The 15,437-nt window shown below is 53.8% G+C and overlaps 2 protein-coding genes across 2 annotated transcripts; one reads left to right on the plus strand and one right to left on the minus strand.

Annotated features, from left to right (window-relative positions):
* Positions 1–1,138: 1,138 nt before the first annotated feature.
* On the minus strand, positions 1,139–7,126 carry DCLRE1B (DNA cross-link repair 1B; the record flags this gene model as incomplete). The annotated part of the gene is made up of 4 exons (XM_083878530.1): positions 1,139–6,249; positions 6,326–6,505; positions 6,699–6,843; positions 6,938–7,126. The coding sequence occupies 4 exons, from the start codon at positions 7,124–7,126 to the stop codon at positions 5,417–5,419; spliced, it is 1,347 nt and encodes a 448-aa protein (XP_083734656.1). The 3' UTR covers positions 1,139–5,416.
* A 149-nt stretch (positions 7,127–7,275) lies between these two features.
* AP4B1 (adaptor related protein complex 4 subunit beta 1) lies at positions 7,276–15,176 on the plus strand. Its single transcript, XM_083878529.1, has 10 exons — positions 7,276–7,622; positions 7,724–7,948; positions 8,032–8,162; positions 9,166–9,313; positions 9,959–10,455; positions 11,137–11,220; positions 12,134–12,237; positions 12,395–12,602; positions 13,079–13,363; positions 13,794–15,176. Exons 1-10 carry the CDS (start codon positions 7,510–7,512, stop codon positions 14,267–14,269), a joined length of 2,271 nt encoding a protein of 756 aa, XP_083734655.1. The 5' UTR covers positions 7,276–7,509; the 3' UTR covers positions 14,270–15,176.
* Positions 15,177–15,437: the final 261 nt, after the last annotated feature.

The raw sequence follows: 15,437 nt of genomic DNA on the forward strand, positions 1-15,437 counted from the left end.
GCCGAGCCCCGAGCGGCCGAGCGCGCACGTGACCGCGGGGCGGGGCCGCCGCAGGAAGAGCCGGGGCGGGGCCGGGACCGGGGGCGGGGCCGGGACACAGAGGGGCGGGGCCAAAGAGCCCGATGGGGCAGCACCGATACCGGGGCCGGGCCGGGCAACCCAACGGAGCAGAACCGGCCACCGGGCCGGACCGGGCCGGGGAACCCAACAGGGCAGCACCGATAGTGGGGCCGGGCCAGGGAACCCAAAGGGGCAGCACTGACCACCGACCCCAGGAACTCAACGGGATAGTGTCACCTCTGCATTTCTTGCTTTCAAGTGTTTGAGTCTTTGCAGCAGCTTTCTCGCGCTGCTTCATGTAAACAATATTGTATTCGTAGAATTTATCTGTATGTTTTGCGTTCTTGTTCTCTGAGAGAGAACTTGACTGATGGTCACAGTGACCAATGGAGTCAGGAGGTTGTGACCTCCTTGGGCCAATCTTGGCCCTCTGTACAAAATGTATATAAGTAGATTGGAGTCAGATAATAAAGAGCCTTCCATGTTTGACCCTGCTGCTGCTGCTGTCCTCTGTGAGGGCCCACACCACGTCACAAGGTGTTGCTCCTCTAAGGGCAGGGGTAACAGGACAGCACCGATAGCGGGGCCGGGCAGCTCAGCAGAGCCACACTTGGGGTGTCAGAGCAAGGCCCAGCTCTGGGGGTCCAGCAATAACACCAGAGGAACAGGCAGGAACTGATGCTCAGGAAGTTCCACCTGAACATGAGGAAGTTTCTTTCCTGTGAGAGAATAAAGTGCCCAGAAAAGGTGTGGAGTCTCCCTAATTGGAGATATTCCAGACCCATCTGGACACAATCCCGTGCCATGTGCGATGGCCCTGCTGGCACAGGGAGGTGGGACAAGGTCAAACGTGTCCAAGAAGGGATTTAGTCCAGTCAGGTCACCATAACCCACTCAAGAACTCCACAGTGTTTCAGTTCTGCCTTTTTCAAAGTCAATGTTACAGAAACGTTTATTGGCTTTCTTGCAAAAGTTTACAACATTTAAAAATAACAGTTACAAATACTCTTAGCAAAATTCAGACTTGAGAGTAGGTTTAGATTAAATATTGGGAAAAAATTCTTTATTCAGAGGGTGGTAAGGCCTTTGCACAGATCCATGGAGAAGCTGTGGCTGCCCCATTCCTGGAAGTGTTTAAGGCCAGGTTGGGCAGAGCTTGGAGCAACCTGCTGTAGTGGAAGTTGTCCCTGTCCATGGCAGGATCTGGAACTTGCTGATCTTTAAGGTCCCTTCCAACCTAAACCATTCCGTGATTCTATGCAAACCTCAGAAACTCTCACAGCTTCCCGTTTACACAAACAGCAGCACAACAAGCCTGAACCCCCTCCAGCAAAACACTGTTCAGGAGCTCTGCCCCCTCTGAGACAGGGAGGTCCCAGTCCTGCATGGAGGACCCAGTGCTCTTGGCACGATTCTCTGCAGGCTCAGTGACCTCTAAGACAGAGTGGAACGTGATTCTCACCTTCCCCAGCACCTGCTGAGGAAGTCCCAGCCTCCCCCAGCCAGAGCCAAGAGGCTCCTGGTCAAGGTCTGGCCCAAAGGTTTTGTTGCACAACCCATGGCTGCTTGTGCCTCAGGCTGGGCTTTGGCCAAGGGCAAAGCCACGGCCAGAAAAACTCCAGCACAGCAGTGGCTGTGGCAAAAGAGCTCAAATTCAGCAGAAGGAATCACAAACACACACCAAACATCCACAGGAGCTCACCTGAAGGCAGCACCTCACATGATTATCAAGGTGACTCTACATTTTCAACACCTTCTAGTACCTTTTAGGACTCCATAAAAAAGCACAGATATTTTAGTCTTTGGAATAACCCCAAAAGTGACAACACACTGTAGAGGTAATATGTAAACTCATTAATTTCCTGGTGAAGGAAAGCTTTCATCATTGCACTTTATTTAATCTAGGAAAGAAGCCCCTGTGCTGCAGGAACAACTCTGCAGCAGAGAAGAGAGGAGTTGTTGGAAGTGCTTTGGCCTTGTAATTGGGGAAGCAGAGTCAGAAACCCAACCCAGCAGCACTTTGGGGTGTTCCCTGCAAGGTGACATTACACACTTGTTCATGTGGAGCACAGGAGCCAGGCAAGTTTTACCTCAGCCTCTTGACAACAACCTAGAGAAGAATTTTCCCCTCTCCACAGCATAAACAGGGCACTCCTTCATGCTTTCCTACTCTTTTGAGAAGTTTGAGCCAACTGAGCTGTTCATAGAGCAGTGACTGACCCTCCCTGGGCAGCTCTGCTCCAGAACCTGCCCTCACAACAAGCCACCATTTGATCACAGCTTGGTTAAACAGCACTGAAAACTTGCCAAAGGGAACTCAGCTCGTTCCTTGTTCCTCTGCAAGGCCTTGGCTGAGCTGTTTCACTCCACTGGGGCTGGTTCCCAACTGTGGAGCAGAGATAAGCAGCTGGAGCATGCTCTGTGTGTGTAGATTTGGGAGGACTTTGCTCGAAGCACGTTCTGTTCCCTGCCAGGATAACTGAAGTTTCCAAGTGTGTGGCCCCCAGATCCCTTACAGTGAGGCCAGTACTGGGCTGCAGCTTCTCCCTGTCACTGTTGTGAGCAAAACACACCTGTGGGCAGCAGTGCAGGTGAGCTGGGAGCAACAGGCTCAGAGCTGCTCTCCCTGACACTCCAGCTCTCAGCTGAGCCAGGCTGGGGGAGCAAGAAAATAGGGAAATTATGGAGAAAAGTGTGAGGGAGAACGAGGCCTGTAAGAGGCCAAATATTTCCTGCCAGGAGATTTCATGGAATCTTTTAGGTTGGAAAATTCATTTAAGATCACAGAGTCCAACCATTAGGCCAGCACTGCCAGGTCCACCACTAAACCCATCTTCAGGGGAAGTTGAAGGAGGCCCAGAAGCCCCAACAGGCAGCAATTCCAGTTTTCCCCACAAGGCCACGTTTTATTTTCCAGCATTTTAGGATAGCACACAAAAGGTGTTTAAACACCTAACAGGGAAGAAATGTTTGGCATTAAAATGCCTCGTGCACCTGCTGTGCTGAGGCAAAGGTCTCCAACAAACCACCTGTTGGTCAAGTCTCTCCTGCTCCCATTGCCTTTTAAAGGCACAGAGAGATTTTAGGTTTCCTTGGCTCTGCATGGTGGATAATTCCCCCCTCAAGTAGCAGGAATTACCTTTTCAGCTCCAGAAAGTGAAGCCAGCATTTTATTCTGCAGCTTTAACTGAGCACACAGAAACAGGATGCAGATCCCCAGACTCTGAAGTCTGCAATGTTCACTTGTTTGTATATGATTAAAGCTCAGATTTACCTCTGTAAAGAATCAAAAAATTACCATTTACAACTCCTTTTTGCCCAGAGCCTGACCAGGAGGTTCTCCATTTACTTTAATTAATACTTGATAAGAATAAAAGAGGGAAGGCTGGATGCCACAAGAACATCAGATCTCCCAGGTCATTTGCAACAAGCCCAAGTGGAGCAGTGACTCAGAAGGTGAGCATTCCCTCCCCAGCAGTGGAGAGGCTGCTCAAATGCTCAAAGCAGGACGTGGAATTGGGAGTTCAGGCAGTGCTTCACTCCCCTGCCTGTCAAATGAGTCACTTGAATTTCAACAATATTGAAATAACAGCCTGCATCTCCCAGGCAGCAGCAGCAGCAGCCAGCACACTACGAGTACAGCACTGTCATTTCCATGTTACAAAACGTGCAGGTGCCTCACTCACACCCACCTGACAGAGCTCTGCAAGCTGAGTTTTGATTAGGAAATAACCCACACAGAAAACTCCAAGCAGCAGGAGGCTCAAGCTGCCCTGTGTGCAGCTCACAGGACACTGCTCTGTCACTTCCAGTGTCCCCAAGGCAGCTGGCAGGCAGAGCCAGGGACAGGCACTCCTTATGTAACAGGGATAAATATTGCCATGCCTGGGAAAGCACAGCCTTGGCAGTCAGGATTCACGTTTGCCAAACAAACATCTTTCCAAATATCCCCACTCTGGCTGTCAACACCCTCCCTGTTCTGGACAGCCCTGTTTGTGACTGCTGCATCCAGGGGCACCTTTGCTTTTCACAAGGCCTGGCTCTACTCCAAGAGCAAACTTCCTTCTCTGGCTCAATTCAGAGAATCCAACCCATCTCACTGCTGCTTGGAAAGGCCCTGTAGGACACTATGTTCAGAAAATTCTGAAACATTTTGCCTGGACAGTAACAAAAGGAGGATCAAGAGAGCTGAGGAACAAACTGGTTTGTTGTTCCAGGACAGTGTCCAGTGACCATTTCCACTCCAGCTCCCCTGACCATATGAGGGGCCAATCTGAAATGCTGGCAGGGCTGTTTGGCACAGTCAGCTGCAGTGGCACCCAATGGTTTGTCACACACAGACATTTCCCAGCTGTGCCAGAGTGGGAAAGTGCCCAACCTCTAACTAACAGAGCCAGTTCTGCTGTTCAGTCACGATCTTTCCAAACAATGCTGCTCAGGCTGATCACTTCACACCCCCAAGCAGATGTTTCATTATCTCCCATTCCATTTGCCTCTGCAGGACAAGAGCAAGCAGAATGGGAAGGCAGAGCACTGGCACTTAGCAGGAGTGTTTTGCAATCAAACAGAACTCAGAGGTGCAAGGCTGAGTGAAGAGACTGCAGAGGATTTAGTGACCCACTTTGCAAAGCCTGCAACTCCAGAACCCAGACAATTCCTACTTTTCCTAGCCACAAACCTGAAAAAGCACTGACAATTAGCACTGAGATGGCACTTTCAGGAGAGCAGGACTACATCCAGCTGCAGTTGGCTGGCTGGATGCAAAAGCTGGAATTATTAGTAGATTAACAGATAGAAAACAGATTATTGGACTTTAAGGCACTTCATTTTCTAGATTTCTTTCAGCAGCATTTTTTAAAAAGCACCTTAATGCAGAACACTTGTAATTCACTTTGGAATGAACTGCTCATAGTCAGTGAGGTATCACAGACTTACAGAAAGGAGAATCTTTGAAGCTCTCAGATTCCCCCCCTTGCTCCTTCCATCACATTCCAGCCATCAATTACTCAGCTGCAGACAGCTCACACCCTCTGCAGCTCTGCTTGAATCAACCTCTCAGTGACTTTTCCAACAGGGGACAGGAAAGTCACTGCAAAAGGTGGACACAAGGCACACAGGACAGTGGGACCACAGTGCCCAGCATAGTGTGGGGACACAGCAGATGTAGAGATAAAAAATAAATAAGTTTTTAAGAAATACAATCTACAAACTGGTTCCAGTTTCCTCTTTGTCCTCTATAAAGAGGTAAAGGAGAGCCCCAGAGCACAGCTCCTCTCTCCTAATGGGAAACCTGAGCATGGAGCAGAAGGAAACACTGCTACCTGCTGCATTAGCACCACCAATGTCACACAATTTTTCAGGGCGTGTTTCCCTTCCGAAAAAAGTCTTCAACTGCCTGATCAAACGTCTGTGAGGAATTCTGCTTCAGGACATTTAAGGGAGTGAGTAAATACTGCTGTGCAAACCCAGTTGCAAGGTGCTCACTGGAAACAGGTATTGTTCCCACCTGTTCCCCACTCAGCTCTTCCTTCTCATTCCTGTGACAAGTGCAGCCTTCTTTAGAGCAGAGAGCTGGCTCACAGTAGTGCTGAGGAACATTGACATCTGTAAGTGTTTCAAGTTTCTTAGTATTTTTCTCTGGAGACTCATAAACGACCCCTTGGGGCACAGAACACCGCAGGACTCTTTTCCAGAGACTTGTGTGTTTCTGCCCCCTCCTTTGCCTTTGCTGCTGTCCAGACTCTTGCACGGGCTTTGAGCCTTTGAGGTCAGGAATTACCTGGGGAGCAGAGCTCAGGTATTCCTGGAAGTAAACCTGGCACATGCCACCCTTCACAATGGGAATGATGGAGCAGGGTCTCAACCACTTCACAAACTCACGCAGCTCTGCAAAGGACGAGTGATCCGAGTAGGGGACGAGGTGGATGCTGGGGTGAGTGACCTTCATGGGCCTGCCCGTGGGGATGATGGCGATGGTGGGGTGCAGCTCGTTCCAGGCCACCAGCGTGTCCCGGCGGATCTCGGCGACGTCCACGGCGCGGATCCAGCCCGCGCCCTCCTCGGCCGTGAACACGTCCGGCAGCTCCAGCAGCCGCATCTGCTCCAGGCGCCGGGGGCTCACCACCACCCACGTGCTGAACTCCAGCGCCAGCTCCACCAGCAGCGTCTCCTTGCCCAGGGTGTACACACCTGTCAAAGGGAGAGCAGCGGCTCAGGGACAGGCAGGGGGGACACAGAGCAGGAGGGAGGGTGGCACTGCACTCACCAATGACCACGTGGTGCTGAGGGTGGGCATGGATGAGGCGGGCGGCCTGGCGGGTGGCCAGAGCCCGCGAGGGCAGGGCTCGATGGGGCTGGCAGTGGGTGTTGTCCAGGTACAGGCGGTCGATGCGGCGGCCCCGCAGCGCCGGCTCGCCCTGCATGGCGCTGGTGTAGCGGAAATCTCCTGCAAGGACAGGGAGGGCAGTGCCCAGGGAGTGTGTGGTGTTGCCCTTACTGAGTCAGAACCATCTGGACACAATTCTGTGTCATGTGCTCTGGGACAACCCTGCTCGAGCAAGGAGTTGGGACAGGGTGACCCAGTGCTGTCCCTTCCAGCCTGACCCATATTGTGATTCTGTGATTGTGGGAATCTGTACCTGTGTAGAGGATGGTGCCGAAGGCGCCCTCAAAGAGGAACATAACGGAGCCAGGGCAGTGGTTGGAGTCGATCAGCGTCACCGTCACCTCATCCACGACATGGCTCTGCCCCACCTCCAGCGGCCGGATCCAGCACATCGGCACCTGCAGGGGCCGAGGTGTGAGGGCTGGGCACGGCAGGGTGTGGCAGCTAGGGATGCCCAGTCGATGAGGGCCGGGGCGGGCGGGACACACCTACCTGCAGGCGGTGATGCAGGAGGCGGGCGGTGAGCGGGGAGCAATACAGCGGGCGGCTCCAGGTGCTGGACAGCCCCACCGTGTGGTCCGAGTGCATGTGTGACAGGAAGAAGAGGCGAGCGCCGGCCGCTTTCCGCAGGCTCCAGAAATCCACGGCGATGGGGGTCCCGGGCAGCACCGTCCCGCTCATGGCGGGCGGAGACCCCGCGCTCCCCTCACGCCGGTTTTGGCGGGAAGCGCCGCGCACGCGCAGGGGGGGCGCGGGGGCGGGGCCGGGGCAGTGCCAGGGGCGGGGCCACATCACATGGGCGGGGTCACATGAGGGGGGCGGTGGGGCCAGGTCTGGATTAGGGGCGGGATTTGGGATTGGGGTCTGGGATAGGGGCTGGGGACTGGGATCGGGCCCTGAGATTGGGATCTGGGATAAGGGCTGGCACCTGGGATTGGGGTCTAGGACCGGGATTGCATCCTGGGATCCGGGACGGGCACTGGGGCCTGCGGCCGGCACCGGGCCCCAGGACTCGCAGTGGCACCGGGAGCGGCGCTGAGGATCGGGAGCGGCGCGGGGTCACCATGCCGTACCTGGGCGGCGAGGAGGCGCAGCGGGAGCTCCGCCGGGCTCTGTCCAACCCTCACATCCAGGCGGACCCGGCGCGGTACCGCGGGGCCGTGCTGCGGGTGATCCGGTACGCCGGGCGGGCCGTGAGGGGCCATGAGGGGCCGTGAGGGGCTGTGAGGGGCTGTGAGGCCTCGCCAGGCCCCGCTGAGCCCCGTGGCCGCCCCTCAGGCTGATGGCGCAGGGCGCCGACGTGTCGGGGCTGTTCCCGGAGATGGTGAAGGCGGGCGCGGTGCCGGACGTGGTGCAGAAGAAGCTGGTGTCGTTCTACGTGCGCGCCCAGGCCCCGCGGCAGCCGCAGCTGGCGCTGCTCGCCGTCAATTCCCTGCGCAAGGACTGCGCCCACCCCAGCCCGGCCGTGCGGGGGCTCGCCCTGCGCACCATGTGCGGCCTCAGGTGCGCCGGGACCGGGGCCGGGGCCGGGCCAGGAGCTGTCCGTGCCCGCCGGGCCCCGCTGACGGCCCGCTACCCTCCCGCAGGATGCCCGGGATACAGGAGTACCTGCAGCAGCCCCTGGTCAACGGGCTGCGGGATAAAGCGTCCTACGTGCGCAGGGCGGCCGTGCTGGGCTGTGCCAAGATGGTGAAGCTGCAGGGGGACTGCGAAGTGGGTGAGTGCCTGGTGGAGCTGGGGCTGGTGGCCCTGGGGCTGGGACTGGTGGTCCTGGGGCTGGGACTGGTGGCCCTGGGGCTGGAACTGGTGGCCCTGGGGCTGGGACTGGGGGTGATGGCCTTGGGGCTGGTGGCCCTGAGGCTGGGGGTGGTGACCCCTGGGGTTGGGACTGCTGGCCCTGGGACTGGGGCTGGTGGCCCTGGAGATGGGACTGGTGGCCCTGGAGATGGGACTGGTGGCTCTGGGTGATGGCCCAGGGGCTGGGACTGGTGGCCCTGGGGCTGTGTTGGTGGTGCCCGTTCAGGCTTTAGGGCTGTCCCAGGGTCCCTGCCCTGCCCCAGTGTTGTTGTGGCTGCAGGGCAGAAAGAGCGAGAAAGCAGAGGGTAATTAATGAAAGACTGAGAAAATTTGGATTGTTGAGCCTGGAGAAGAGAAGGCTCACCAGAGATCTGATTGTGGCTTTCCAGTACCTGGAGGGAGCCTGCAAGAGCTGGAGAGGGATTTTGGAGAAGGGCATGGAGTGACAGGACAAGGGGGAATGGCTTCAAACTGAAAGAGAGCAGATTTAGGATATTAGGAAGGAATTCTTTCCTGGGAGGGTGGGCAGGCCCTGGCACAGGGTGCCCAGAGCAGCTGTGGCTGCCCCTGGATCCCTGGAATTGTCCAAGGCCAGGCTGGACATTGGGGCTTGGAGCAGCCTGGGATGTGGGAGGTGTCCCTGCCATGGCAGGGGTGGCACTGGATGAGCTTTAAAGTCCGTTCCACACCCTAACATTCTATGACTCAGTGATTCAATGATTCTGTTCCATCCTCAGTCTCTGATCAGCCACTGTGACCCACACAGACCCTCAGGGGAAAGCTGTACCAAGGGCAGGTGTTCCTGTAGAGCTTGAGGTTTTGTCAATCCCTGCTCCCAGTTCAAGACATGTCTTTTTTTTATGTCACATACAGTGATTAAACTGCAGTTTGCCAACAGATCTTGATGCCTCTGTGCTTTGCAGATGGTGCTCTGGTGAACGAGCTCTACAGTTTGCTTCGTGACCAGGACCCCATTGTGGTTGTCAACTGCCTGAGGGCCTTGGAAGAAATCTTGAAGAAGGAGGGAGGTGTTGTCATCAACAAACCCATTGCCCATCATCTCCTCAACAGGTTTGTTTTCTTTGGTGTTATGATGATGCTGGAAGCTTGCCTTGTTCTCATGTTTTCTATGCAGAAAGGCAGTTTCTGGGGGGATATAACCTTCTCTGACCTCTTGTCAGGTACCCAGAGATGGAGGTGGCCATCCTAAGATAAACTAAACCACTTCAGGCTAAGATCTTAAGAGAAATCTGGGATGCCCTGCTCTTCCAGGGAGTCTTTGCCTCAGCTGGTGGTTTGGTTTGTAATTATAGGTTAATGTGATGAGACTTCTGGGGTTTTTTTAGTGATAATACACATGATATATCTGTGGGACAGGTATGTTCTAGTGTTCAGGTACGTTCAGGATCTGTTCTTTAAGATCCACTGAAAGATATATAACTGTGATGCTTGAAGAAATCAGTTTTTCTGCAGGTAATTCTACATGATCTAGGACAAGAGGGGTATTGCTCTGCCCAGGGCTCTGGTCAGTGTTGCTGCCTGGTGTAAACACCAGCAAATGACTGACACTGAGTTAATAACTGGGCAGTTCTCTTGTGATAAAACCGTGGCACCCACTTGGGTGGGACAGAGGCCAACAGAGGGTTGGAGGCTGAGCCCTCTGCTCTACACAGCTGTTCCTGCCCTCCCTGACTGTGTCCCCTGTGCTCCTGGCAGGATGCCTGACCTGGATCAGTGGGGGCAGAGCGAGGTGCTCACCTTCCTGCTGCGCTACAAACCGCGCAGCGAGGACGAGCTCTTCGACATCCTCAACCTGCTCGACGCCTACCTCAAGAGCAGCAGCCCCAGCGTGGTGATGGCAGCCACCAAGCTGTTCCTGGTGCTGGCCAGGGACTACCCAGATGTGCAGGCAGATGTGCTGGTACGGGTGAAGGGCCCACTGCTGTCTGCCTGCACCTCAGAGAGCCGGGAGCTCTGCTTCACCGCGCTCTGCCACGTGCGCCAGATCCTCCGGAGCCTGCCCGGCCACTTCAGCAGCCACTACAAAAAGTTTTTCTGCTCCTACTCGGAGCCTCACTACATCAAATGCCAGAAGATGGAGGTGCTGTGTGAGCTGGTGAACGATGAGAACGTGCAGCAGGTGCTGGAGGAGCTGAAGGGTTACTGCACTGACGTGTCAGTGGAGCTGGCGCAGGGAGCGATCTTTGCTATAGGTGAGAGATGTGCCTTGGCTTGGGGCAGCCCTGGAGCTTTCAGGGGGGCTTTTCTCTTCTAAAGAGTGCACCAAATCACTGCTCTGTGCTGCAGCAGTGCAGACACCACCAGCCTGCCCAGGAGTGGTTTGTGTCAGAGTGTTTCTGCAGCACTGATTATTTCAGAAGTCCTGGCATGGAGCTGCTTCAGGCTGTGCAGAAAGTCCTTGAATCTCATGCTGTGAGGAGATGTTCTAAAGAAAATGTGTAATTTCATCTTCCTAATGAGCCTTAAAGTGTTCAGTGAAGCTGTGCAGGGGGTGGAGGAGCTCTAATACCTACTTGTTCTTTGAGTTGTGATGGGGGCAGAGTTAAGGTGATAGTTTTGGTTTTGTGAGCTCTAAAAATAGTTGAGTTACTACAGTATTCATAAGGAGAAAGTTGGGGATGACAAAGTGCTTTTTTTTAATGTATTACATTTAGGGAAAGTTCAGAAATCTTCTGAGGCACGGCCTCAAAAAAAGGAACATGTCCCTGGTGTGGAGAACAAGCTAATTTGGCCACACTTTCAGAAATGGTAGTCAGAAAGGCAAGGAGGGAGACTGTTTCTTTAAAATGAGTTTGTGATGAGTAGCTGCGCTCACAATTCCTGTTTCACTCTGACAGAAGGTTGATTTTTATGTCTTTTTGGCATCCTTGCAGCCAATATTGCCAGGACATACACAGAGCAGTGTGTGGGGATTCTGACAGAGCTTCTGGGGCTCCAGCAGGAACACATCACCTCAGGTAACCATTGCAGGCTGCTGCCTGGTTTGTGCTCTCAGGAGCTGCCCTTGCTGGGGCTCTGATCCCAAACTCAACCCCCTCAAAGGCACTTGGCTTCCAGTTTAATTGGCACCTTCAGCTGGAAGTTTTCCAGGTGGATTGAGGGATATAAAGTGTGTTTCTTCTGCAGGAACTGCTCTCTGTGGGAAAGGGGAAGATGGTTGTGGCTGTGTTCATGCTTCTTTCTGGCTGCCACACGCTGACTCAGGGAGTGAGGGGCTCAGCAGAGACATTTCACTGTCTGTTTGAGAGCCAAGATGATTAATAGATCTTTTAAATCTCTGTGATTTCTGTTCCTCACGTAATAGTCTGATTCAGTTGTACCCAAGCTTCCTTTATTCTCTTCTGCCTTCAGATCCACCTTCACATCACTCCTGCTGTTCTCTTTTAACTGATCTTGCTCTCAGATTTGAAAACTACACACTTGCACTCAGCTGCTGAATTTCATCTCAGGAGCTGTTGGTGTTTCTGAGTGGGCAGCAAAACCTTTAAAGTTTTGACCTAAAGTTCACAAGCCTCGTTTTGAATCGGGGTCAGCTTTTAATTTGTCATTCTAACCTCGTGTGTCTGAAGCATTGTGAGTCAGAGGCTTTTTAGAGGCTGGCAGTGGCCACAAGAGAGGCTGTTCTCCAGCAGAGGAACAATCTGAAGTCTCACTGCTTTATTTTAGACCTGGTGCAGCTTTGCTCTGACAAATGCAGCGTCATGGGATTGGGAAGGAGGGTGCCTCAAATCACAGTCACAGGCAGGGCACTGACCCTCCTGGCTGAGATTTGCAAAGCCCATTGAATGAGGGGGTTTGAAATTATATTTTTTTTCCCCCTAGTGGTTTTTATAACTCTTGGGGGACACTGATAACTTGTTTTCCTTGCAGCTGTGGTCCGTGCTTTCCGGGACCTGGCCTGGCTGTGTCCCCAGTGCACAGATGCCGTGTGCCAGGCACTGCCTGGCTGTGAGGACATCATCCAGGACAGCGAGGTGAGGGGGCAGTGCTTGGGGACAGCTGGACAAGGACCTTTCAGCTCCCCTTTGCCTTGAGAGCAAAAATCAGAAAAGCTCAGATTTGTTCTCTCGACACGCTTATTTCACACCAACTCACAGCAGCTGTTTGCTGGTGTTCCTGTGGTTCCTTCAGGGCAAACAAGCACTGGTCTGGCTCCTGGGCATGCATGGGGAGAAGATCCCAAACGCTCCCTATGTCTTGGAGGACTTTGTGGACAGTGTGAAGTCGGAGACGTTCCCGGCGGTGAAGATGGAGCTGCTGACGGCGCTGGTGCGGCTGTTCCTGGCCCGGCCCGCCGAGTGCCAGGACATGCTGGGCAGGCTGCTCTACTTCTGCATAGGTGGGTGCCCTGGGTCCTCACAGGCTCTGAGGGGTCTGCTCTGCCAGGGTCAGGCAGTTCCATGTTCCTGCTGCCTGGCCCCTGGCTGGCTGGTGAGTTACAGAGTGGTGGAATCAGAATGGTTTGGGTGGGAAGGGATCTTAAAGATCATCCTGTTGCACCCTCTGTCCTGAGCAGGGACACCTTCCCTGTCCAGCCTGGCCTTGGACACTTCCAGGGATCCAGGGGCAGCCTCAGCTTCTCTGAGCAGCCTGTGCCAGGGCCTGCTCACCCTCCCAGGGAACAATTCCTTCCCAATATCCCATCTGACCCTGCCTTCTGTTAGTTTAAAACCATTCCCCCTTATCCTTTTGCTCTCTGCCTGTAGCAGGCCTGCATGGTATCCCTGAAAGTCTATTTTTAACAACGAAGTGTTAGTTCTCTGGGGAATTGTGGCAGATAGAACTCTCCATGAATTCCATCTCTGTGGTTCCCAGAGGAGGAGCAGGACATGGCCGTGCGGGACCGGGGACTCTTCTACTATCGCCTCCTGCAGTCTGGGGTGGAGGAGGTGAAGAGGGTCCTGTGCAGCCCCAAGTCTGACCCCTCCCTGGGGCTCCTGGGGGACCAGAGCAAGCAGCCTGTCAATGCCTGGGCTTCGGACTTCAACACTCTGGCCACAGTTTATGGCAGAGAGCGCTGGGCACTCGCCACTGCCCAGCAGCCTGTGGAAGCCTCTTACTCCTGCTCTCCTTGTGCTGACTCCAGGAACAGAGACACAGGTAAACAAACCTGCCTCACCTTCCTTTGAGAGCCACTCTCCCCTTGCCAGCAGATCACAGAATGCCAGAATGGTTTGGGTTGGAAGGAGCCTTGAAATTCCTCTCGTTCCACACCCTGCTGTGGGCAGGGATATTCCACTGTCCCACTGCTCCAAGCCCTGTCTAGCCTGGCCTGGGACACTTCCAGGGATCCAGGGGCAGCCACAGCCTCTCTGGGCAGCCAGGATGGTCTCCTGTGGGTGTGTTTGCAAGAAGGTCAGAGTGCTTTGGGAATTCGGTGTTCTGGTCACCTTGTGGTCAGTCTGTGGCTGGTCATTCACCAGCCCAGGGAATGCTGCTGGTGGCACTGAGGTTCCAGCCTTCCTCTGCTCCATCAGATGGGCTTTGTGGAGCTGGAGCTGCATCTCAGGTGTTCGTGCTTTCATTTCAGAGTCTCTGGTGTCTGAAGGGAATAAGGAAGTCCTCGAGGTTCATCCTGATACTCCCCTGTCTGAAGGGAATAAAGAACTCCTCAAGGCTGATCCTGATGCAGGCAGCCTGAGCTTGATTCCTGATGTTTCCCTGACTGCAGAAGAGTTTGAGAAGACCTGGCTGAGCCTGGACACGAGCTGCCAGCTCTCCCTGCCCTGGGGTGGGCCTGTCCATGCAGACACCATCCAGACAGCCCTTCGTGTCGTGCACATCCAGACCATTGCCATGAGCAAGGCTGGAGCCCAGCCCTGGAAAGCTTATCTCAGTGCCCAGGATGACTCAGGCTGCCTCTTCCTCACAGAGCTCCTGCTTGAGGCAGCAGATTCAGAGCTGCAGGTTTCAGTGAAGCAAAATGAAGCAAAGCCAGAGGCACTGCAGTGTTTCATCTCAGCCTTGAGGACAGTCCTGGAGGCAGTGGCTGGGCTGGAGTCTTGACTGGTCCTTGCTCCCAGCAGGATGCATGCTCAGGCCACAGGAAAAGTTGATTTCTCTGGCTTCTTTTGCCATACTCAGTGCTGGTTTGGTAGTTTTAAACTGCAGTTTCCAGTTTACCTGGAGAGCCTGGGTGGTGTGGGGAACAGGGCAGGGTGAAGGGTCTGCCCTCCCCCTGGGCTGGGGGAAGGACAGGGTCACTCTGGTGTGACTCACAGGGCTGGTGGCACATCCGTGGTGGTTGTAATGAGGCACAAACATCACTGATAAAACCAGAACTGAGCAGAATTCAGGGCTGTGATTTGGAGAGGGTTTTTTTCCTGAGAATTATAAGTAATTTAAACAAAAACACACGCACAAAAAAAGCAAACGCACAGAGGCACCAGGACTCTGCCACTTATCTCACATTAAGAGGAACAATGCAGTGAGGAGAGAATATTTCATTCTTGGCCCCCTTTACATTTGTTTTAATTTACTGTGTGATTTCAGTAGTAGCTTCACTGGGGGATGAACAGAGCCCTGCTGTGCCAGAGGAGAGTGGGCAGGTACATCCTGCTCACTGGAACCAGCTTGTTCCAAGAGACAGACAGGGGGTTTTAATTGAAATGTGTTCCTGAGGTGAGAATTGCCCTCTCTAAAGTCCCCCCAGCTCCCTGTGGTGTTACCAAGCTCTTTGATGGAGGGTGAGATACACACTGAGGTTGACCTAACAGGGCTTTAGGGTACTCTCTGAGGAGCACAAGCTTCTTTTAACCCTATTCTGCCAGATTCTTTGTCATTTTTGATTTCTTTGAATGACTTGATTGTACCCTCAAATGGCACTGTGTCTTCCATGCACTTGACTGAAATCCTGTCACTGTTAAACAGACTTCTGCTTTTCCTAATAAAAACATGAATCATTCTTGGCTGATTTCTGGAGTTTCTTGTTCCTTCAACCCTCAGGGCTGTGGATGGAGTGACCTGATCAGGGCAGCTCTGCAGCCCAGCTCCTGCCTCTGTGTCCAGCAGGGCTTTTCTCCCTGACCTTCCTTGAAGCAAAGCTTTAAGGAGCAACTGGGCAATAATTAATCTCAGTCTCAAAAGCCAAATTACTGTGAAGGTTGAACCTGCAGGTGAACTCACAGGCAGATGGTCAGTCAGCTGTAGCAGGGCTCCTGTTAACAGTTCCCAC

Source organism: Zosterops lateralis (assembly GCF_965231275.1).
Source record: "Zosterops lateralis genome assembly, chromosome: 26".
Taxonomy (NCBI): Eukaryota; Metazoa; Chordata; class Aves; order Passeriformes; family Zosteropidae; genus Zosterops; species Zosterops lateralis.

Excerpts from the sequence above, each read along its gene's own strand:
- AP4B1 (XM_083878529.1), top strand. The coding sequence starts at position 7,510 with ATGCCGTACCTGGGCGGCGAGGAGGCGCAGCGGGAGCTCCGCCGGGCT. Across the intron at positions 12,238-12,394 it reads ACATCATCCAGGACAGCGAG|GGCAAACAAGCACTGGTCTG; the intron begins GTGAGGGGGCAG and ends TGGTTCCTTCAG. Across the intron at positions 12,603-13,078 it reads GCTGCTCTACTTCTGCATAG|AGGAGGAGCAGGACATGGCC; the intron begins GTGGGTGCCCTG and ends TGTGGTTCCCAG.